The following is a 24,329-nucleotide window of genomic DNA, read 5'->3' on the forward strand; positions in this document are numbered from 1 at the left end:
TGCCGACTATTACATATGGTACCGCATCCGCACCATATTTAGATACCAGAGTTCTGGTAGATATTTCTCATAAATGTTTAAACAATTATCTAATGAAATAATTTGGTATGATTTCTATATGACCTAATGACTGTGGCTGATTCTGTAGTTCAATTTAATTTAACTTATTTCACAAGATCTTTAAAAGTAGGAATTAATTTAAGAAAATGGATTTCCAACAATTCCAAAGTATCGCAATCTGTTAAGAACACAGAAGATAACAAAGTGCTCGCTATTGAGAGTAATGAAAGCATTCAAAAATACTAACAAATGGATGGTGTTATCGACATTATCCAAGGAAGACAAAGATTATTGGGAGAATTATTGAGAAAATTTGTTATATTTAGAAAATATTCAAATCCCAAGATGGGTTAGTTTAAAAAATTGTTTGGTAACACAACTGCGAGGAATTGCTGACGCTTACGAAATGGCAAAAGTAAAGACAATCCATTTAAAAGTAGAAAAAATATTACCAAACTTGAGTTATGTGTAGCTCATTTACTCAGTGGATTGATTAAAAGAATTAATAAATCCATTGTTATTACAGGAGAAATATACGCTTGGAGTGATTCCGTGATACAGCATGGCCAAATTTGTAAGACGAAGAATTGAATGGAATCATGTAGTGTCAGAAGAAATTTCTGCAGATTTAGCATATAGGGGAATTAGTTCTAACCAATTGACTAACTGTGATCTTTGGTGGAATGGTCCGAAATGGCTATCTGAGCGCCAGCAATCCACATGGAAACTGTATTCACAAATTCAATTTTAAATAATGAAACTAATGATCCTATTTACAAATTATTGAAAAAGTTGTTCAGTGTTGAAAAAATTATATGAGTAATAGTGTACATGAACAGATTCATTCAAGTTAAAATAAAGTTGGAATCTTATTGTTCCTTTCATCAAGAATATCAAATTAGTGTAGATATAAGGAAATAAAGACAAATAATGGGATAGTATCGTTAAATCCATTTTTGGATAAGGAGTGGTTACTAAAATACTCCGGTGCAGAATATAAAGTAGGGGATCCAATAATTCTAGACAAGTGCCATTCAACAAACTCAAAAACACACAGAAACTCTGCATGGAGGAATAAACCTTATTCAAAATTATATCTAAAGAAAGTATTGAATTTTTGGGTAAAAAAGCATTAAAAAGTATTTGAAAGAATTTGTCTAGTGTTCGTGGTTTTAACAAAATACAGCTCAACTAATAATGGGCAATCTGCATAAATACAGAATTACGATGACGTACCCATTTTTAAATACAGGTCCTTGTTTCGTAAAATTTTCCAAAAATCGTGGACTAAAGACCTATAAGAGTTACATTGGCGTTTTTTTCATTCATTTAGAAATGGTAAATGATTTATACGCGGATGCATTCCTAGCAGCACTTAGAAAATTAATTGCTGGAAGAGGTAAATGTTCCAATATCTACTCGAATAACGGAAATAATTTCGTCGGAGCTTTAAGAAAATTAGACCAAGATTTAGTTAAGGCAATTAAAACAAACACAATGATTGCCGCACAGCTTGAAAAAGATAGAATTGATTTTATTTGGGAAGCTGATCTTAAATCAGTGAAATACTATCTGAAGAGGGTAATTGGAGAAAAAAAATTGACATACGAAGAGATGTCAACACTTTTATGTCAAACAGAAGCGTGCTTAAATTCAAGACCGTTGTATACCTCAGAAAATGAAATGGATGAAGATGTAGTCTAAACACCAGGGCATTTCTTAATTGGTGGACCAATTAAAGTTGAAAGAATTAGGAATTTAGGCAGGTGGAAACTAATCCAAAAATTTAAAATCGATTTCTGTGGAAAGGGGAGTATATGTAAGCATACAGCAGAGGCACAAATGGAAGAGGGAAAGTCCAAATATATAAGAAGGACAAATTTTCCTGCAAAAAGATGAAAACACGAGTCCAGCCAGATGACCAATAGGGAAAGTGGAAAAAGACACTCTTAAAATACAAGATGGATTTATAACTAGAAGATTTATAACTGTCAAGTTTCTAACGCATCAGCTATAGTTGATAGAGCAAATAAACAAAACTTCGGTTATATATCTATACCAATTGTGGGAAGTAGGGTTTGTAGCCTCCTCTTGGATTTAATAATGTTTTAAAATATGGACGCCTATTTCGACATGCTAAAAAGGTAAAGATTTAATAACAAAAGAGAGAGCACGAAATAAACGAGCTCCGTTTGGATTTAATTAAGCAATCAGAATAGCCTCAAGGGGGCGGTTGATTCTGATTACTGATGGTTTCCGAGGCTGAAAAAAAAAGATTTTTGCGATTTTTTTTTCTAATTTCTGAGTGAATATATTTATTTAAGTTTTTTACACGGTATGCAATTACAATATATATTTTGTATATATATATATTTTTAATATTTATTATTTATCCCGGTGCGGCGGTCGGTCGGAGTTTCTTCAAAAAAGTGGAACTTTGCAATGCGTAAAGCCTGGACTCACAGTGATATTATAAAACAAGAAAGAAAGCAAACTTCGGCAAGCCGATGTTCATATACCCTTGCAGCTATTGCAAGAATTTAACATTTTTAAAAACATTAAAATTATGATTTAATTGCGTATATGATTAAAAACATTGAAGCTATGATGATTTGCAGCTCAATTATTAGATAGTTATTTTATATATTTTTTTTTTTATTATTTCTATGGGAGCTATATGATATTGTCGTCCGATTTTGATGAAATTCAAACCGTAATTTTAAAATATTTATTCGAAGAACTAAAAAAATTTGGGAAAGTTTCATGCAGATAGCTTTAAAACTGAGAGACTAGTTTGCGTAGAAACGAACGGACAGACGGACGGACGGACAGACGGACAGATGGACAGACGGACATGGCTAATCGACTCGCCTAGTGATGCTGAACAAGAATATATACACTTTATAGGGTCGGAAATGTCTCCTTCACTGAGTTGCAAACTTCTGACTGAAATTATAATACCCTCTGCAAGGGTATAAAAAAATAAAATTAAATATATATATAATCTAGTTGGTTTTAGCGACCTTTCCAAAGTAAATTAATTGTTAGCCGGCTCGAGGTCCGGATGTTGAAAAAAAAAAACACAAAATTATTTTGATTTTGGTTATTTGTCAATATATTTCGGATGCTCTTCGGCAACCGTCTTCAGGACAACTATAAAATAATTACAACGATTTTAATATTTTTAACAAACAGAAAACAATTTACATTTAACATACATGTAATTTACACGTCTGCGTCCGGTGACGTGGAGGTATTAACTAATTTTTCTTTCCCTAGTAAGTGTCTATATAAATGAGCGCAATTGTCAGTGTTCGTTTTGTAGTTCATCCGTATGTAGACATAAACCGGACCACACATTAAAATCTATATACAACAGAACAAAATCAAAGATAAATGAAATTGACAAAAAAGACGTAATATATAAAATACCGTGCAACGGCAACAACAACGAAATATGCATCATGATATATATAGGAATAACAAAATCTAAACTTAAAACTAGACTAGCACAACATAAATCGGACTTCAAAGCTAGACTTCATACGAACGCGCAAAAAAACAGCACTCATGTCCTACTGTGCCAAGAGTTTTCACTCACCGAACTTCGAAGAGACGAGTATTTTATCACAAGAACAACACTATGCCAAACGATTCACCATAGAAATGCTACATATCATAAAAACACCTACAAAAATACGGATGAACTACAAAACGGACACTGACAATTGCGCTCATTTATATAGACACTTACTAGGGAAAGAAAAATTTGTTAAGAGCTCCACGTCACCGTACGCAGACGTGTAAATTACATGTATGTTAAATGTAAATTGTTTTCTGTTTGTTAAAAATACTAAAATCGCTGAAATTATTTTAGAGTTGTCCTGAAGACGGTTGCCGAAGAGCATCCGAAATATATTCACAAATAACCAAAATTAAAATAATTTTGTGTTTTTTTCAACATCCTGACCTCGAGCCGACTAACAATTAATATATATGTATGTATAATATATATTTGTTTATTGTGTGGATGAACGAAATTAAATTGAAATTGGCGCGGTTTTAAGGTCGGAAGTACCATTTTTCATAAAAAAATCTGCCTATTATTGGCTATAAAAATATTAAAAATTTTAACAAAAACTTTAGTTTATCCGCAAGTATTAACTGTATAAAGAATGTGTGCAATTTTTTAAATCTGATTATTACTTTTTTCACGTTACGCACCGACTTGAAAAACGCGTCTAAAATTGTTTACATACCGCATACTTGTCTTGATCAAGATTACAAGATAATCGTTATCTCAGCGAGTTTTAGTCCGATCGATAAAAAATTTTCCCAGGATATTCCTGAGATGTTGTATTTTATATAAAATATTATCAAAAAAAAAAATTTTTTTTACAAACCATCCCTTAATGACTTAAGTAAGAAGCAAACCTTGTCGATTCTACGACTAACATTTTGAAAAGAACAACTGATGAAGTTAGCTTAAACTTTAAAGGAATGAATAAAAGAACATGAAGGCTGTATTGCAAAAATCTTATATCTTATGAATAACGGGCCTGTTAACTTCTTTATAATAACAAAACAAGTAAGTAACATGAATGAATGCCATAAGATTCAATATGGAGTCATAAGCCTATTAATTGACACAATCACTTAATAATAACATTTTAAGACAAAGATATTTTAAAAGTTCAATTTCAAAAATAAATTACAATTTGTCTGGGAATTTAGTTTTGCCAGTGAAAATAAAAGTTACAGAATTAAAAGACGTTCTTTACTAACGGCTAGGGTATTATTTGTGGTTAAAAATTTAATAATCAATGCGAAAATACCTTTGTTTGGTAGACATGCTTCAGTGCATTATAAAATTAACCCAGTAGCAGTTAAATTGGATGAACGCATGATTACAGTAGATTCGCAGTACTAAGTCTACAATTTTAAAATAGATGCTTAATCGACTCTTAATAAGTGTCAAAGGCAATCAAACAAAAGAGTTTGCGAATGAAGTTGTCATTGGAGGAAATCCAACGATAAAACATATTTGTGAATTGCAGGTATAAATCTATTATTGAGAATAAGTCGTATTGAGTTGAGTTAGATAGAAAAAATAGTTGGGTCTTTAAGGTTCAGAGCAACACTAAGTCTCGAGATTAATGCGGCAGCTCAAAATTAAAAACCAAAGGTTTACCAGAACAAGAAATTTTAACGATTAGGTCGGATTGCACTGCTCAGACACATAATGACATACTGGTTGCTCATCACAGTATTCAGCTAGAAGATCAAGGGACACTGGCCTTGTCATATATAGGTGAGATAAAAGAAATACCTAAAGTGGTTTGGAACCCGTTAGGTACATCGATTATTAATCATACAATAGAGATTAAAAATTTATTGACTTAGACACATCAATAATTATTCATACAATAGGGATTAAAAACTTATTAAGCCAAATAAATGATTTGAAATCACATAACATAAATTACATGAGATTTGCATCATTCTACTTCTCATACATCGTTATTTTTGGCAAATGTAATAATAATATTTTAGCTGTATATTTTATAATAAAAAAAATGTACGAACGCAATCCTTAGCTCAATATCTAATCTTATAAATACCTTTGTGTAACATAAATAAAGTTTGAAATTGTATTAAAAATAACGCCATAGAACTTTGGCCGTTGCAAAGATTTTAAATCAATAAGTTAGCTGCATAATAAAATAAATCGAAAAATAACGATAAAATAACAATGTATAATAACTAATAATCCATACACCTAATCTTGCCGGCCCTTGGCAGAATATTCAGAACACAAATAATCATAAAGTATAAGATTTTGTGAGTTCAGGGCATGTCATGTAAATCGATCTAGTGCCATAAATAATGATCTGTTACTCAAACCCTACAAGGGTGCAGTTCTTAGCACTTGTAATCTGTAAGAGCAGAGGTACCTCACACACTGCACCAAGGACCCCTGTGCGGGGAACAAAAGATAATTCTCTCGCTCATGCAAACAGATGCGGTCTCTGCGTAGGCCATAGATAAGACTAGAGTAAGCATCTTGAAACAGGTTGTCTTAAGTATTTGGAAATCGCTAACAACATCTTTGAAACTACGCGAGTGTTTAATTTTAGCCATCAAATGTAATCGTTGGGCTCATAGTGCATTGTTAGTGTATAGCGACTTGTGACGACATTCAGATCCTCCTATAATGTGTGCAATTACAAAAACAAATGTGCACTCCTGCTCAAAGTTGTTACTTTTACGGTCTCCATGCATGCTTACATTGTGCTGTTATACAAACTTCTCAAAACCAAAATTGTGCAGCTGTTCCAAATTAAAAATGCAATTGTAGTTGGCTGAAGAAAATCTTTATTTGCAAGGTTAAAAATAAATAAAAATTAATTTGTTTTCTTGGATTAGTGAGATATACATTTTTGATTAAATTTAGATTCAATGCATTGAGTTTGTCTTTTTATCTTTATAATGTATTTGTATATACTTCGTATAAAGTAGCTCTATCAAAAAAACAAATATGGCTACAGCGGATCCTAATATCCAAAGAATTAAAAATCCAGCAAAGTTAGACATTCCAAGCATGACTGGACCAATGTCTTCTTTTCTGCCGGACATAGTTTCCTCGACTTGTTGTTGTGTCTTCAGATTTAGGTTATCGGCTATTACACGGTATTCCCAGTATTTGTCGAGGCCAGACGAATGCCAGTTGTAGATTAGTGTATTGAATTGCTCAAGAAGTGGCCACAGTCTGGGAACAAAAGCGACCGTGTACTGGAAATATATGTCATCCTGCATGATAACTAACTGATCAATCGCTTGAGGCACCAAATAGTTGCCGATGGCAAAATGACCTAATGGACCAACAAAAAAAAGTTGATGTCTTCTCTGTGAAATGGTTTTTGATTTATTACCAAAGGGCAAACGCTCAACTGTAAATCCAATGCGCACTCGCTGCTCCTGGGCTAGTTTAAGTAGCTGATCGTCGCTATAGATGTGAAAATTGTTTAACAAATCCTTATCCATTGGCTTGTAAAAAAGTAACAACTCCAACAATTTTTGCTTTGCTATTCGCTATGTATAAAAACACTTACCTCTTCAGACCCTCTGATAGCTGAGACCCAAGCCTCAGAGTTAGCTGCCCATTGTAATCGGTGCGATCGCAAACGGTGGACTGAGTCAGCCGCCTCATCCATACTTGGAATTGTCAATATACTGGCAAGGCCGCCGCTATATATGCTTGTAATGATTAAGTCGTTAAGAAAGCAGGCAAAAAGCAGCACACGAACTGTAAGAGAACTAGCTTTGCTGCCTCCCGATTGAGATACGAAAAGCTTAAATGTCGTAGACAGTCCGAACTTTGTACAAATCCACCAGCCGTCTCTATCGCTTGCCGCTAGGTATAGTGCCTGCTCACCTCTTAAGCCTAAAACCAATCCTACAGTTTCCATACATAGACATACCAGGACTGCAGCCCATAGAGCTTCTTGAAAAGGCTCCAAAGGAAGGTACCAACTAGCTTGTCGCAGAGGTGCTGGAACAAGACAAGTTATTCCCGAACGCACAAGATACATAGAGAGATCTAAATATGTGTAGTCTTCAGACCAAGAGTACATTGCTCCAATGCATATATCCGCCTTTTGATTGATAACCATACCAAGAGCTCCATCTCCAGATATATTTGGATAAACATTGCCCCAATCGTCCGCGTCAGCTATAAATATTACAGAAAAAATAATTTAATGCATTGGACAGACTTAAGAGACAGACATATAACTTTAAAGATATTGAGTAATATTAAAAAAAGTTATTAAATGACATTAACCTAAAAGAACAGACGTATACATTGGTCACAGAAATATCTTTTCATTAAATTCAAATCTACCGGTTTTATGATATGAGCCAATACGCAAATTTTTAGAGAAAGCTCATAAAACAGGAAACCAAATTAAGGAGTTTATTTTAAGAATGTAATAAAAAAAATCCTATTTTATTCTTGTTATATAGGGGAGGTAGTTGTTTCCAAAGATCCCACAACAAATACGGCTGAGCTGGCACCAAGCGTCCCTAATTAGGTCGCAACTCCCTAGTCCCATGTACTGTGGAATCAATCAAAACGATGTTGCCTGATCGGTTACTTAAGTATAAAAGGTTTTTGCAATATGATGAAAAGCATATGACGACCATATTATTGTAACTGGAGCACAGCAGCCAACTTTACTTGTTCCATACACATCGGATATGCCCACAAACGAGTGGCTAACATCGCGATTTTATGGATATCAGTAAGCCCACCTCGAGCAACAGCACAAAAAGCTTGTCATTTGAAGGTATATGAGAAGACGCTTGAGGCCGGCGTAAAAAAATAGAAAAAGAATGTAGCCTCATAACTTTTACTTACAACAGTAGCCTAAAACTGGTACATACTTTGATTGCAAGAAAGCACATCTGAAACTTAAAGCATAAAGACTCTGTAAGACTATAGAAGCTCGAAAGTCTTCAAAGACATTGTGTGCAATTCCAGTTGTTAGTCCACAAATGAATCCGACCAAAAAAACTATATGACACACTATGTTTACTATGCACAAAAATTAAGTCGCAAATGAATCCGACCAAAAAAACTATATGACACACTATGTTTACTATGCACAAAAATTAAGTCGCAAATGGCTAAACTTTTAATAAAATATTTTATCCAGCAATTTTTTCTGCAGATCAAATAAAACATACAAACAAAAATAATATATTTAACTTTTTTTTATCCGTATTTTATTTGTCGAATCTCCCTCTTAGAGAATAAAGACTTTTTTTTTGTAATAATGTAGTATTTTCATTTAATTTATTACAATCAATTATTACAAAATGGTCAAACTATTGTTGGTTGGTGGAAGGGTCTCTTCGACGGAGTCGTGTCTGGCTGTTATTCCAAATTAAAGTCACCGTAAGTCTATCAAGATGAGCATGAATCTTGACCTTATACTCAGCTATTACCTTGTTGATTTTGTCTTTAACAGATTTTATATATATTTTTTTTGTTTGATACGTTGTTTTTTATTGAGACTAACGACAAGAAGGTACATCTGAATCTAATATATTTTTATTTAGTTAATTACAATTAATTATAAGAAAAACGCCCTTATATTGTTGGTTTGTGAGGAGGTCTATTCGACGGAGTCTGGCTGGTGTTCCTAATTAATCAACTGCGCAAGTTGTTAGGATGGGCCTGAACATTTACATTTAAATCTTTGCGAATATTATCATTCCGTATGTACCACGGTGCACCAGTTATAGTTTTCAATATCTTTTATTGAGCTCTTTGAATTATTTCCAAGTTACTAACGCATGAGTTTCCCCATTGTTCGGAGCCATAGGTTCAAATTGGTTTGAGGACTGCATTGCACAAAAGTACTCTGTACTCCAGTTTAATTTGTGAAGGGCGTTATTAGCCAGTGTAGACTTTCAGCCTTAAATTTCAGTAAATTAATTTAAGCTTTAATATGCTATTCAGAGAGAAAATCTTTGCATCGTACTGCAAAACATCTTTCCAATGTATTATGGGTGTTTTGTGGAAGTATATTTTTAATTTTATGAATTAGGTTGTCTAACCAAACGCGGTCAAAAGACTGGACGATATCTAGAAAAGCAGCGGACCAATACTCTTGTCGTTTAAATGCATTTCGTGTATCAGAGGTTATCCGGTTTACTTGTTCTATGGTTCCGGGTTTTTCGCGAAATCCAATTTGGTGCATTGGGATGGCCTTATGGGCCTGGAGGTGTTGCTTGATGCGATTCTGGAGCAGCTTATCCGTGAGCAAAGATACTGCACAGCTCGGCAATTCTATGATCATTTTAGGGGATATGAAATTGTGAACCGGTGATTTTTGGATCTTTTGAGACTTTATGACTATTATAACTTCATCTGATTGAAATATGATTGGCGAAGTAACTTAAGGATTGGTCATTATTGGAAGCTCAAAGCTATTTGTTGCTTTAAGTGGTTTGAAGACGTTTTCTAGGTGAACGGCAAGTGTATTTGCCCTCTCTTCGTTGCTGCGAGCCCAATCTCATTTGTGTGTGTAATGGTAATTTACTTTCGATATGCCTGATTGAGCATTCCACAGTGGATATCGTGTTCTATTTGGAGAGAGTAGCGCAGAGTGCAATATGTTTTTGTATGTCTATATTCTTGGCAATTCGTGCATTTAGTTTGTAGGATTCCCCAACGGTGATTGTACGGTGAAGTAAATATTGCAGCTTGTAGATTAGGTGAACTTCATTTTTTTTTTGAAGGCGAACTTTTATGTTTAAACTCTACTTTGAACATTGGTTGGAAACTTTATTTATATTTATTATGTTCATAGCCTTTTTATACGGGTATGACATTATTTTGTTCGTCTCATTCATTGACAGATTCATTGAAGATCAGAGAAAGAGAAAACTATATGGATACTGGATAAGTTCACGGTCACCCTGCCTTTTTAAAGTTAAATTCAAACTTTATTGTTTTCCTTATTATATTGTGTTTATCCCGTGTTCATATCAAACCAAGCTTGGCATCACTGTTACCCAACCAGGCAAAACCTCTCTCCATATATGTAGGCATAGGCTTAGACCTCACGCCATATTTTTTTGTAGAGCATTAAAGTGCACGAAGCAGCAAGTGAATTCAACCCCTAAACCGAACTTTTATTAAACACTTGGAAGGACTCAGCACGGCAAGGACCCGCCCCAAAATTTGATTTTTAGAACCGGATTCCACCAGCTTATCGTTTTCCACCAGCTAAGTAATCCCAAGTGTAGCGGCGCCTGAAGAACGTTTGTTTGTTTTGGCTTGAAAACTGGCGATATTTTTTTTTTATTTAGCGACTTTTGGAGAGTAGCCAGATGTCTAGCCAAATTTAGTGTCGGAAATTAGTGTTTAGCAAAAAAAAAAAATACTAACTAGTATTTTTGCGGGTGATGCCAGATAGTTCCACGATCAGCTGTTACTGAGAAGCTTGTCCTAAGCCGAAATGGCGGACTTTTCAGCTGTCAGAAATTTCTAGAAAAGGCCGCAACCGACGCCGCCTGATTTTTGAACTTCCTTCTTAATTAAACCGTCGTGGCCGTCAGACGTGTACAATTTTATCCGTTCCCAATCGGCAAAGTGAGAAAATATATATACACGCGGTATTTCGGAGTTCTCAAAGTGATTTTTTTTAACGCAATAATTCGAGCAAAAAAGTGAGTTGTGTGGGTTTTCTCACTATATAATTTCAAGTGCTGAATTTTTCGATTCCTTTTAAAAGGCTGAAATTTTGCGTTTCGGGGAGCACCCCCTCGGCCGGCAATTAGATCTGCCCTGTGGAGCACCCACGCTGCCCAGCGTTTTGGATCAGCCCGGAGGAGCACCCACCTTGGCCGCATTTAGATCTGTCCCGCGGAGCACCCACGCTGCCCCGCGATTCGGATCCTCCCGGAGGAGCACCCCATTGTCGGCGATCTGCAGTCGCCCTGAGGAGCACCCGCCTTGGCCAGCTAAGCCGCAGTGCCTGAAGGAGCACCCCCAAATTTTGTTCAGTGATCAGCAGTTGAAGCAGCACTCTCTCGTATAATTTAACGAGAAATTTCCTCGGCCAAATAAGAATGTAGGCTAGAAAAAAAAAAAAGGAAAAAAAGAAAAAATGTACAATTAGATCGGCCCTAACCCAAATTCAAATTTAGAAAAAGAAAAAAAAAATGTAAAAACTACGCTTGGGCCCGATCTTAACCTCATTTGTAACCTAAAAAAAAAATGCAGCTTGCGAAAATGTACACGTGCATATCAGCCAACTAGGCTACACTGGGAAAAATTCCTAAACTTGTGTTAACGTAAATCAAGAAAATGTATTAAAAGAATGCGATTGAATATTGAAGTGATTATAATTATGTTATGAAAAATTTAATTTAATTAAATAATTATAAGATTTAAATTAAGTTATGATTCATCTAGTGCGCGGTTAATTTACGGTTCCTATCTCCTGGCAAAAGTTTTCTTAAATTCGTTTTGATTCGAAAAAAAAAATTAATTAGAAAATGGTTTTGAGTGCACATATAATATAATATATATTATATTATATTATTTTTTTTATATAAAATAATAACCATGTCAAAGCAGAAATGCCTTGATTTCTTTTCCAGCCTACCTGCGTCGGAAGATCGATCGTCCGCCGAGGAACTAGCTGTGTGAGTTGTTTTACCATTATTTCAAATTATAAAAAAATTAAAATATTAGTGCCAATTAAATTCTTGTAAACAAAAAAAAAAAAATATATAAATATATCAATGCCGAAAAATTTAAGGAAACCATTACTTCTAATATTAACTTTGAAAAAAATTTTACAAAACAAATGAATTTACACTGAGAATTTTTTTTCTTTGAAAAAAAATTAATTTTGAATAAAATTAAAAGTAATTAACTAGCGAACCACTGATGAACATTGAATTAAGAATGAATATTAGTAATCATAAAGAAAGAACAAATCTTTGAATTTCCTTTGAACATATAACTATTTATTTATTTTTAAAGATCATTTTGTTTGATATACTCTATACTTATTTTTAACTATTTTTACTACACATATGTACTGTACATTAATAATTATATACACCTGTGAAGCCCAGTATTTACCCATGAGGTTTAACGCGTATTATATTTTTATCTTTTCTCGCCGAAATTGTTTTCTCGTTTGTAAAGTATCTAAGAAAGATTAAAAATGTTCTTATTGAAATCAATTGAAATAATCATTAAAATGAAAGCTTAAAGAAAACTGAATAACTGAACTCGCTGATGTCTCTGCGGTCGTAGGGTGCGCAAGGGATCACCAGAGTTATGCTCTAGCGGCAGGTGGACATAGGTAGGGTGGGCAATATGCGAGCCAAATTACATCTACGGCGTCGCAAACAACAAATTTCTCTCTCTCTTTCTTTTACACTGTCCCCCTTCAATAATTTCTCAAAACTTTTCTTTTCTAATTTATGCATCTTTTCTTCCGGTTAAGTATCTAGCTTTTGATTTTTGTCGCATGCACGCTCAATTCTGATTTTATTAATAGTAATACGTAGACAGTGTCAAGATCTGTACGAGCAAGACCTCCACCCCCCAAGCCGACGAGCTAGAGCCGGAATATTTAGCGTGCGCAGCCAATACAGATCCTTGAAAACATATTTTTTTTCACACACCCACACTCCGCACTCCAATTGGACTCCATTTTGTGTGAAAAAAAAAATATATATACCTAGTCGTCTTTTTTGCCGATACTAATTTTCGAGCATAAATTTGTAAAATATACATCATCTTCATTCGCACCTTCACACACATACAAGCTTTACATTTTCCCGTCGGCGCTCACAATTAACAAAAATCATCCAACGTTTTATTATTATTTTTTATGTGAACATTTGTGTTGTGCAGAAAGAAACAGGGGGCTTATGCACATACCAAAAATATCACATCCACATACACATATAAAAGCTGTTCCATTCTAACATCACAATATTTTACACATCCGAATATTTTAACATCAAAACATAACATAACATCCGAATATTTTGACATCAAAACAATAACAACCCGGCTTAAGCATCTCGCTGTGCCAACAGGTAATTATAAAAGGGGAAACCGCACTTGTCGGGCGGGCGAGTTAGAAGGCGGCACCAACAAACGATCGCGGCATCCCGAAAAACAGAACCCTATAATTATAAAGGGTTATTTGTTGTTATTTAGTAGCTTTGTACTATATCATTCATAACAACATTCATTTCTACATACGTAGATATTGTATTAGTGTGAGTGAAATTACGCAAGGTTGCATATCGCCTCTTCGAATAAGTCAGCCAATTAAGGTAAACCGCGTTTGCAAACAACCTGAAATTCGATAAACCTTTTCCACCTTAAAAATAACGACGAATTTAATTATTCAAGGTGTGCCACCCATAAAAAAACAGCGTTCACGCGCTCCGCATCCATTTCTGCTGTTTGTTGTTTGGTGTTATTAAAAATTACAACAGATTTAAGTATTTCGAAGTGTTCCACCCAAAAATAAATTGAACCATCAAACACCGGTGCGATTTCACGCGTTCCCATTTTTGCTGTATAGTTTTTTGAATTTGTTAAACATAGCAACAAATTTAGGTATTTAAATCGGTTCATCCAAAAACTAATTAAAACACCAAACCGCGTTCAGGCTCCACGTGTTCCGCATCCAGGTCTTCTGGTATTATATGATTCAACTTACCCAACTATACACATATTTTGTTCCAAATATATTATCCAAGCACATATCCTTTATACATCGGCAGCACAACTTCCTAGCTGATGCCTTATTTCCACTTAGTCTTCGGCATGCATTATCCAGCGCCAGCATATACGACCATCGGCACGTCCGATCCGTGTACTTTTTTTCTCCAACGCGAGGTTATTATGCCAACAGGTGAAGGTGAGGAATCAAAGGTTCAGTTGATCGTCCCAACAGCTGGCACCTCACACCGAGTCAGAGCCCACAGCGAGTCGTCACTGCCCACCCACAAGGCAGAATCCAGTAAAACTTTAAGTCCCTCTATTAAGATCAGCCGTTCATCCAGGACAACAAGCGAGAAGTCCGTATCTTTTCTAAAATCCGTAACTCTGCCAAAAACGAGATCAACTGCAAAAATGGCTCAGGCTGACGCTGACATAGCTTTACAAAATTCGTGACTTTAACCGACAGAGTAAGTCAATTCGAAGCTAGAGTCAACACCCCAGCTGACCAACTTCCGTCCGTTCACACAAATAAGGTCCGACTTCAGCAGATACGGGCTCTCTGGGAGAAGGTGGAGAGAGAGTTCGAGACGTGCTCTGCGGTCCTCTCTGTATTAAAGTGTAAAGACACGATTACAGTCATGCAATCTATGTATGATTACTGTTACTCAGTCTTCGAACGATGCGCTGCAACATTAAGCGAAACGATTGAAAGCGCTAGCGTTCAACAGCTTAGTCAGGCTTCCACACCGACGCCTCGTCCTAGTGGGTGCCGCACTCCCCCAATAGGCTGCGAAATTTTTAGTGGCGACTGTGTTCATTGGCCGACTTTCCGAGACCTTTTTTTCGCCATGTATGTCCAGAATCCTGGGCTTTCGGGCGTCGAAAAGCTGTTCCATCTCAACTCGAAAACGAGTGGTGAAGCAAAGTCCATCGTTGCGCTATCTCCCTTAACCAACGAAGGGTTTGAATCAGCATGGAGGAACGTGCAGAATCGTTTTGAAAACAAGCGACTGCTCGTCAACAGCCAACTTAAGATTCTGTTCAATCTTCCCTCTGTTTCCCAAGAATGTGGGAAATCCTTAAAGCACCAGGAGAGCACAGCCTTGGAAATCGCCAAGGTAGACACCACCAAATGGGATCATCTGCTCGTCTTTCTGTGCTCCTCGAGGCTGCCGAAATTGACGCTTTCTTTGTGGGAGCAGTCTCTCCTTCAACCATCCGAGATTCCAGGGTGGAATGATTTCAAGGTTTTTTTTTACAAGGTCATCATCGAACCCTTGAGGCAATTGAAGAATTCAAACCTACGGTGGCGGCTCAATCCAGAGGCCCACGAGCTGAAAGCGTGCCGCGGATTATCCACAACTTTGAAAATAGGGTCACAGTAAATCCACAATCGTGTAGACTTTGTTCAAGGGAAAACCATCCTATCCGTATGTGTCCCCAGTTCCAAAATATGCCCGTCGCGGATCGGGAACAGTATATAAAACAGCAAAAACTCTTTTTGAACTGTTTTGCAAGAACCCACATGTTGAGAGACTGCACAAGTACTCACAACTGCTACACTTGCAAAGGTCGCCATAACACTCTCCTGCATCGTGGCGGCCCCCAACAACTCCAGTCAGCACCCGTACCTGACCTCCAACTACCATTACAGTCAGCATCTATACCTGACCACCAGCAAAGTATACAGTTCACTCAATCGAACGTCCAAACGTATCTCGCCGTGAACACGCAAGGGTTTCTCCTGAGCACGGCGCTCATAGAGATCTGCCACTCGGGCATAAGGTACTCTGCACGCGCTTTAGTTGACTCAGGATCAGAAGCAACATTTATATCGGAACGGTTATTCAACCTAATCCATCCAAGCTCAAGTTGCAGGAGTAAACTAAACTGTTGCTGCTCAGCCTCGCAAACGTTGTCAGTTCAACATAGGCTCCCAACATAGGCCACATATACAACTCGAAGCCTCCGCATATGTGTTACCAAATTTAACTTGGAATCTACCATCCTATACGATACCCGAAGGTTCTTTAAGGGACCTGCCCAACCTCTAACTAGCAGATCCAAATTTCTACCAGAGTTCGCAGATTGACGTGCTCATAGGCGCTGATCTACTTCCATCGATTATTCTAGGCGGGTTCCAGTCAGATGTTTGCGGAACACTCCTTGGCCAAGAGACCATATTCGGGTGCATTCTTTGCGGCCCAATCGCGAAGAATCCCACTAACAGAATAGCTTCCTTCTCGACACAATTGTCTGTCACTGAGGCTAAACTAGACAGCATCCTCACCAAAATTTTGGGAGGTGGAGGATGTTCCAGTGAAGCTGGTTGAGGAATCCAGCTCGGTGTGTGAGAACAACTTCCAGCAGACCACTAATAGGGATGAGAAAGGAAGGTATGTGGTTTCCTTGCCCTTTAAGAAGCCTAAAAATATAAACCTGGGACATTCAAGGCCAATCGCATTGGCGCAATTCCTTAGAAACGAGGGACGGCTAAACAAAAACGCCACCTTAAAAGAGCAGTGCGACTCAGTCATCCAGGAGTATTTAGATTTAGGTCATATGCATCTGGCCTCTCCAAACGACGGCTCCAACAACTTTTATTTGCCACACCACGCGGTTTTCAAACCAGACAGCACACGACAAAGGTTCGCGTCGTATTTAACGCCTCCAATCCATCGTCAAACGGGTAGAGTCTTAATGATATCCTTCATACAGGTCTGGTACTGCAATCTGATTTGACCACCCAGATCCTCAAATGGCGCTTTCTTAAGTACGTCTTCAACGCAGATATCACCAAGAGTACATCTTGGCAAATTCTTGTTCATCCCGATCATACGCGCTTCCAAAGAATCCTGTTCCGCGATAAAGAAGGGAAGCTCTCCGACTATGAGCTTAACACGGTGACCTTTGGCGTTTATTGTGCGCCCTTTCTGGCCATTCGCGTGCGTCAACAGCTAGCTCAGGATGTACTTGACCAATATCCTGTAGCAAGTGACATAATTTCCAGATTCATGTATGTCGACGACGTTCTAGCTGGCAACCACACGCAGCAGTCCGCTGTTCTAGCCATCAAAGAACTCCGGTTGGCCCTCGAGAGTGCAGGGTTTCCACTGCGAAAGTGGAAAAGGTATCCCAAAAGACCACTTGATCAGTTCTGACTTCCTTGAGTTGGAAGAGGCCAGTATGGCAAAAACCCTTGGAATCCGTCGGCAAGCGACGTGTGATAGTTTCTTTTTCCTACCGAGGGAAATTTCTCTTCAAACAGACTGTACCAAACGAGAGGTTTTATCCCAGATAGCTAAACTATTTGATCTAGCAGGATGGTTATCGCCTTTCATCATCCGGGCCAAGATTTTCATGCAAGAAATTTGGCTGAGGGAATTAAGTTGGGACCAGCCCCGACTGATCTCGTCACAAGGTGATTTTCTTAAAGGGTATCCAGCCCTGAAAGAGATTCGCATTCCAAGATGGGTGCGACTTCATACAGCAGCGAAATTGCAGTACCACGGGTTTTGCGATGCATCGCAGAGCGCCTATGGTGCTGCCATTTTCGTCCGTGTCGAAACGGCTGACGGCTGCTTCATAACCCTGAGTGGTTGGTTCACAACCAGGAGCAATGGCCAATGGTTAACATCGCTATAGCGCCTCCGGCAACTGACATTTTAGAGAGATTTTCAGCGTTTGAAAGGGCGCTACGTGTTCTCGCTTACGTGATCCGGTTTTGCAAGAAGGTGTCGCAAGCAACAAGTCGACGTGAAGGCAGAACTCTCTGCAACAGAGTTGTCTGACGTCCAAGAGCGGCCAATTGTGCTCACTCAGCAAAATGAATTTGCAACAGAAAGCAAGTCCTTGAGCAACAAGCTACGATTTCCAGTCTCAAGCAGCATCTCCAATTTAAACCCCTTTCTCGACAGTCACGGTGTCTTAAGAGCAAGCGGACGTTTACGAGCGTCTAAGATGCTAAGTTATGATGAAAAACATCCAATCATCATTCCAGCAAGGTGTATTTTTGCAAAACTTCTTGTCCTTTGTACCCATCGCATATCCTTACATGGGGTAATCATTTGGTGATCCGACTGATTCGTTCCAAGTATTGGATTCTAAAGGAAACCATTCACTCTTGTCGAGTGTGCACCATCCATAAAAGGAAGCTGCAGACTCAGATGATGAGATTTGCCCTCTGCGAGATCCACATTTTCCAGGCCTTTCACTCACACGGGCATTGATTTCGCGGGACCATTTGACATTAAAAGCTATGTCGGTCGAGGTTGCAAGGTAACAAGGGGGTATGTTTGCGTTTTTGTATGCCTTAGTACCCGAGCTATCCATCTAGACGCTACGTCAGACTTAACCACTGAGAAGTTTCTGGCAGCCTTCTCGCGCTTCTCCGCCCGACGTGGCTGTCCACACTACATACACTCTGGCAATGGCAAAACGTTCGTTGGATTTCATTGAAGCCACGAGGGCATTGATACTTTAAGTTAAGTTTTCTGCTTTACCATCGAAAACTTGTATAAGCTTTGATGCAGTGTTAATGAAGTCGATATTTGTTTGCGCCATTTCGAAGTTATTGTTTTTAGTTATGTTTGCGCTTGAGTCTGAGTTTGAATCTGTTTTATTATCTGCGTTTGATAATAAAACGGCTGGGATAGAAAGATTATTTAAATCTTCTTCCTTAATTTCCGCGTTAAAATTTCCTTGTTCCGTTTGATCTACACCAGTTGACTTCTCCAATGTTGATTCTTCATCGGTTTCAACTGTTATTGCGGTATTAAGAATGGTAGGTACAGAGATATCTAAATTGAATTTTTCTTTGATCAATATTAGGTTTTCTCTGAGCTTTTGCAAAAATTTTGATACCCTTGACCAATGGTCGTCATTTAATTTTCCTCGTTGCCCATGTATTAATATGCGCGCCTCGTTAAAACAATTTACTAGTATTTCTGCGTGTTTTTTATTGTGCTCCCTTGAATTGGTCTGTTCTGATTAAGGGATTTGTAGGATTTATTGAACTCTGTTTTTATTTTGTTCAATTTCGCATACAAATCGTTCCATTCCATGGCAATATTATCTATGTAATTTTACCATAAGGATCGTGGTTTCACCGAGTATAGAATGGTAATCCACGATCTCTTTTACTGAGACGTATGGCAAAGTATTTAGGATTAAACCCTTTATTTTTTTATTGTAAGCAAACAAAAGGCTAAATTCCAAATTGTACTTTTCCATATAGTTATATTCGAATTCAGTGATTGTAATGAAGTTTTTATGGCAATGGAGAATGTTTAATGCACGCATTCTAAATTCTGGATCTTTAGTAATTATTTCCTCAAGACAGCTATCCAATTCTATCGTGTTAAATGCCATAATTTAAACAAAAAATAATTAAAAATTTTTTTTTTAATAGGGGGGTATTAAATTGAACACTCTAATCTTTTGAAATTTTTTTTTTTTTTTATATCTTATCTAGATCGTGTGCTCTACTTAAATACTTCTTCTTTAAACATTTATTGTGCAATTTGTATATTTTGGTAACAAAATTTGCACTCAATATGACAATGATTATTATTAAGAGTATATGTACCCAATATAGGTCAATATTGTTTGGTTCTACTTTATTAATAACGTTAGCAGTGGAGTCCACTGACTTAACGTCTACGATTCCCATTTTGGGTAGATATACTTCTAATATATAGGTATTATTATAATTACTATGATATTCGGCAGAGAATTTATCTATTCTATTGCTATTCATTCATATGAAGAGATTTTATATGGATATACGTAAATATTCCTGTTCAGCTTTTAAAGTTTGAGGAGCACTCAGCAAAATAACGTCATCAAACAAAAATGTAGGAATTTAGTTATTCAAAACTGATTGATTAAATTATTGTCTTCTGGCATAATCGCATAAATTTCATTTTATTAAAATTGAAAATTGTAAGAAAAAAAAAGTTTTGTGTTAATATTCATATAACTGATTTACAATATTTTGCTCTATATAAACCAATATCAGTTATATGTGTCGAGCAGCGCTTTCGCGCATCGGCTCGGGTTTAGAAGTTTTAATTAAAGACAACTTAGGCATTGGCATAAATGCAGCCCTTGTTGCGTTACTTTGCTCGTTTACAAAGTATTTTGTCCAGCGGGATCGTTGCTATATCCCTGTAGTCCTTCAGTAATCGTCTCTGTTGCAGGAGTTTTACCCTTTTTCCACTTCATTTTCTTTTGTGGATGGGTTTGCTGGACTCCTGTCGTGTCCTGTACTAAGCTATTGTGAGGGGGCGAGGTCCATCGTTGGGACACAATTCTATGGCCTCTTGTAAGGTTGGTGCGTCCCTTTGCTCAACAGGAGCAGGTGCCTCCCACGACGGTGCAGAGGGCGGACAGCCTTCCGCACTCATATGCTTCCTTCGTTGGTGTAGCCGGCGGTCTGCCTACCACACTTCAGTTTCCATCGTTGGTGCAGAAGGATTTGCCATTCCTTCCACACATGTTCTGGTCAATTTTCTTTATTTTTTCTTCCTTCCCTTTTTTTGTGTTGATTTTTTTTTTATTGTTTCTGTAGTCCGGGCCTTTTTTTGGGCTCAGGCGGCGCCGGTGCTGGTCATCGCACAGACTAATTACTGTTGATTTTTTTTTTTTCTGGCTGGAGATTTCGATTGACGATTTTCGAGGGCGGCTCTGGAGAACCTAATTTCGGACAGCCGAGGATTAGGGATCGGCTTGCATCGTCCACATTGGACGGCCACACTTGTTAAGCACTGGCCCTAATTAGCCAAACTCGCCGATTTACGCATTATGGGGCCAAAATAACGAAAATTACACAGCGCGCAGAGACAACAATTAAACCGTCTCACTTTCTACTCGCGCACATGTCACGGTCGCCATGTAAAGTTGGTTGTATGTATATTAGACTTTATTTTATAAACACAAGAAAAGAGTGCACTGTAATGTTATTATATATATTGGGCTTTATTATTTCGTCCGTTTAGATCGTGACTCATTTTTAGAATGCTCACTTAAGAATAATGTTGGCTTGGCTTACAATTCATATAGCTGCACGAGCAGCGCCGCCGCCAACGCTTATGTATCTGAATATATATGTTAATGTATACGTAAATGTATTTAGGCGGCGCAAGCAGCGGCCGCGCATGAGACAGAGGGTGTTATGCTCACATGGTAACCGAATGGTCGGTCGCGCATGCAGACATGCCGACTCAGCATTTAGGATGTGCATAACATTGTTGTGTGGGTCGAATTGCTTTGCACTTGAAGTGCTGGGAATATTCGCACATAAACAAATGCTACAATGTTACAGTGATATAAGCGGTACAGTGTGTACCCTATATGTGAGCATACTACACCAAGTATAGTCTCCAAAATGTGACCTGGCACTTCAACCCGCCCGGCGCACCTCATATGGGGGGCTATGGGAGGCAGGTGTCAAAAGCTTCAAGACACACTTCTACAAGCAGACGGCTGTCGGGAAATACACATTCTAGGAACTAACTACCCTCCTAGCAAAAATTGAGGCCTGTTTCTCCAATGTCCGAAGACCCCACTGATTTTGTAGCTCTCAGCCCCGGGCACTTCTTAGTGGGTGGGCCGCTCCTCTCCCGTGACCGAGTCCGAGATTAAAGAAACCCCCATTTCTATTATTAACCGGTGACAGCGGCTAAAGGCCTTACATCAGCAGTTTTGCTTTCGATGGAAGGAAGAGTATTTGAAGGAGCTCCACAAAAGATCTAAATGGCAATCCCCAATGCGAGACGTTCAGACGTTGGATATGGTGGTGATCAAGGAAGAAAACCTACCACCAAACGAGTGGCGTCTTGGGCGGATCCAATGTGTGCATCCAGGCGCAGATGGCTTGACCCGAGTGGCAGATGTCAACACCACACGGGGCGTCATCCGACGACCAATCGCGAAGATGATCCGTCTCCCGATGGAGGCCACTGATTCCAAGTGACTCTTCCTTTTGTTCACGCCTCCCAGATTTATCCACTGTCAGACGTTCTTACTAGTCCTAAGTTCATGTCGTCCTCTGGTGTCTGTCCTTATGCATGTCACAGTCATCTGCATCATCCATAACACATTACCTCTGTTTTTATCTATTCCCACACACAGAGTGTTTACGATGGCGCCAACCAGCAACCAACACGCTTACAGGTGCCGCGTTTGCAGAGGAGTTCACGCCTTGAGAAAATGCCAACGGTTTCTCCGTCCTCCGGCCCTTAAGCGACTCCGCGCTGTCCTTATTAATCGGTGTTGCGCCAACTGCCTTGCTCAATGTTCATGTCGAACCAAGCTTGGTGCAACATCGCTAGCTCGGCATCACTGTTGCCCAACCGGGTAAAACCTCTCTCCATATAGGAATAGGCTTAGACCTTACGCCATATTTTTTGTAGAGCATTAAGAGAAATAAAGTGCACGAAGCAGCAAGTGAATTCAACCCCGATACCGAATTTGTATTAAACACTTGGAAGGACTCAGCACGGCAAGGACCCGCCCCAACATCCAGCTAATTTAAACGTTTAAAGGGTTTCAGTTGTTACCTTTAAATTATAAAAATTATTTCGTATACATTTAAACCTCGTTTTTTGACTCCGTTTTGTCGTCACCTCCAATCAATGAGCCAAATTGTACATTTAGATACAAATGTTGTATCGGCTCCAGTGGTAGTTCATTGAACGGTATTTTTATACCAAAATCCTGTTCATATTTTTTACTACCGGGTATCGGTTTGACAATTTTCTTTATTCATTGCTCAATGGAATCCTCATAAGTTGTCTTGCTCGCATTTACGTAAAATCGTATAGTTAAAACAAAATATGAGCAATGAATGAGGTCAACAATGTAGTGTCATAATCCCATTAACATTAAAGCATTTTTCATTAAGTCCAGCAATTATCTCGTCGATAAAGACTGTTGTCTTGTAGACTTGTAGACCTTTGCTACTTTTAAGTTGGTAAATGTAGTAATTTATTTTTCCGGTGTCGAGATACTTGGCCAGTGGTCGATAAACTTGTTCGTGTACTTGTATTTTTGTCAAATTTATGTTACCCTATTTATAGAAGTGACATGGAATTTATTTACCCCAATTTGGTCTGTAATTTTTTTTTACCAGTTCAGCACATTTTGCCTGACGAACATAAATGGGTTGCGGCCTTAGTGACTTGGAATTAGAATCGAGAATCTGCTTTTAGTCAGCGGATCGTTTGGCACAGTGATTTCAGTTTTGTTTACTTTTGTTGCGTTTGATTTCCTCTTGTATTAGCGATTAATTCCAGTTTTGTAGTAACGCTCCGTTAGCATTTTTCGAATTGATTGGTAGAGGTAATATGAGATTACCAAAAAGAACTGACGATGTCGGGCGCTGAGTAGGTGCAGTTGATGTGGTAGCTGTAGTTTTTGTTGTCGTTGTTAGGGTCGAAGTCACAGTTTAAAACAAGGGCATTGTGCTGTTCGTTGTTGTTATCAGCAGATCGTTGATAAGGTTGTATGGGTCGGGGGACGGGCATTGGACTTATTTTCTTGTCCGCTTGAGCATAGTAATGCTGGGGAAAGAGCTAAAGAGAGCGTGCTCCCTTCGTATCGGTTTTTAGTGTTGCAGTTTTTGTTGGTATTGGTAGCTCTTCCGGTTGTATAGAGAAGTAAGCGTTATATAGAGAAGTAAGCGTTATTTCTGATTGACGATAGCCGTCGTTCGTTTTGTTCTTATAGCCGAATTTTGTTTATTTTTATACCCTTGCAGAGGGTATTATAATTTCAGTCAGAAGCTTGCAACGCAGTGAAGGAGACATTTCCGACCCTATAAAGTATATATATTCTTGATCAGTATCACTAGGAAAGTCGATCTAGCCATGTCCGTCTGTCCATCTGTCCGTCTGTCAGTTTGTCCGTCCGCTTCTACGCAAACTAGTCTCTCAGTTTTAAGCTATCTGCATGAAAGTTTCCCAAAAGTTGTTTTGTTGTTGTTTTTATT

At 38.0% G+C, this 24,329-nt stretch overlaps 1 protein-coding gene across 1 annotated transcript in view; it reads right to left on the bottom strand.

Annotated features, from left to right (window-relative positions):
• Positions 1–6,437: 6,437 nt before the first annotated feature.
• Positions 6,438–24,329, bottom strand: part of LOC108149630 — a 300,988-nt gene continuing 283,096 nt past the window's right edge. The window contains 3 exon segments of the mRNA XM_041709988.1: positions 6,438–6,932; positions 6,993–7,107; positions 7,173–7,792. Coding sequence (XP_041565922.1) covers positions 6,517–6,932; positions 6,993–7,107; positions 7,173–7,792 — 1,151 coding nt within the window. The 3' untranslated portion in view covers positions 6,438–6,516.

This window comes from Drosophila elegans, unplaced genomic scaffold (genome assembly GCF_018152505.1).
Source record: "Drosophila elegans isolate 14027-0461.03 unplaced genomic scaffold, ASM1815250v1 contig_536, whole genome shotgun sequence".
Taxonomy (NCBI): Eukaryota; Metazoa; Arthropoda; class Insecta; order Diptera; family Drosophilidae; genus Drosophila; species Drosophila elegans.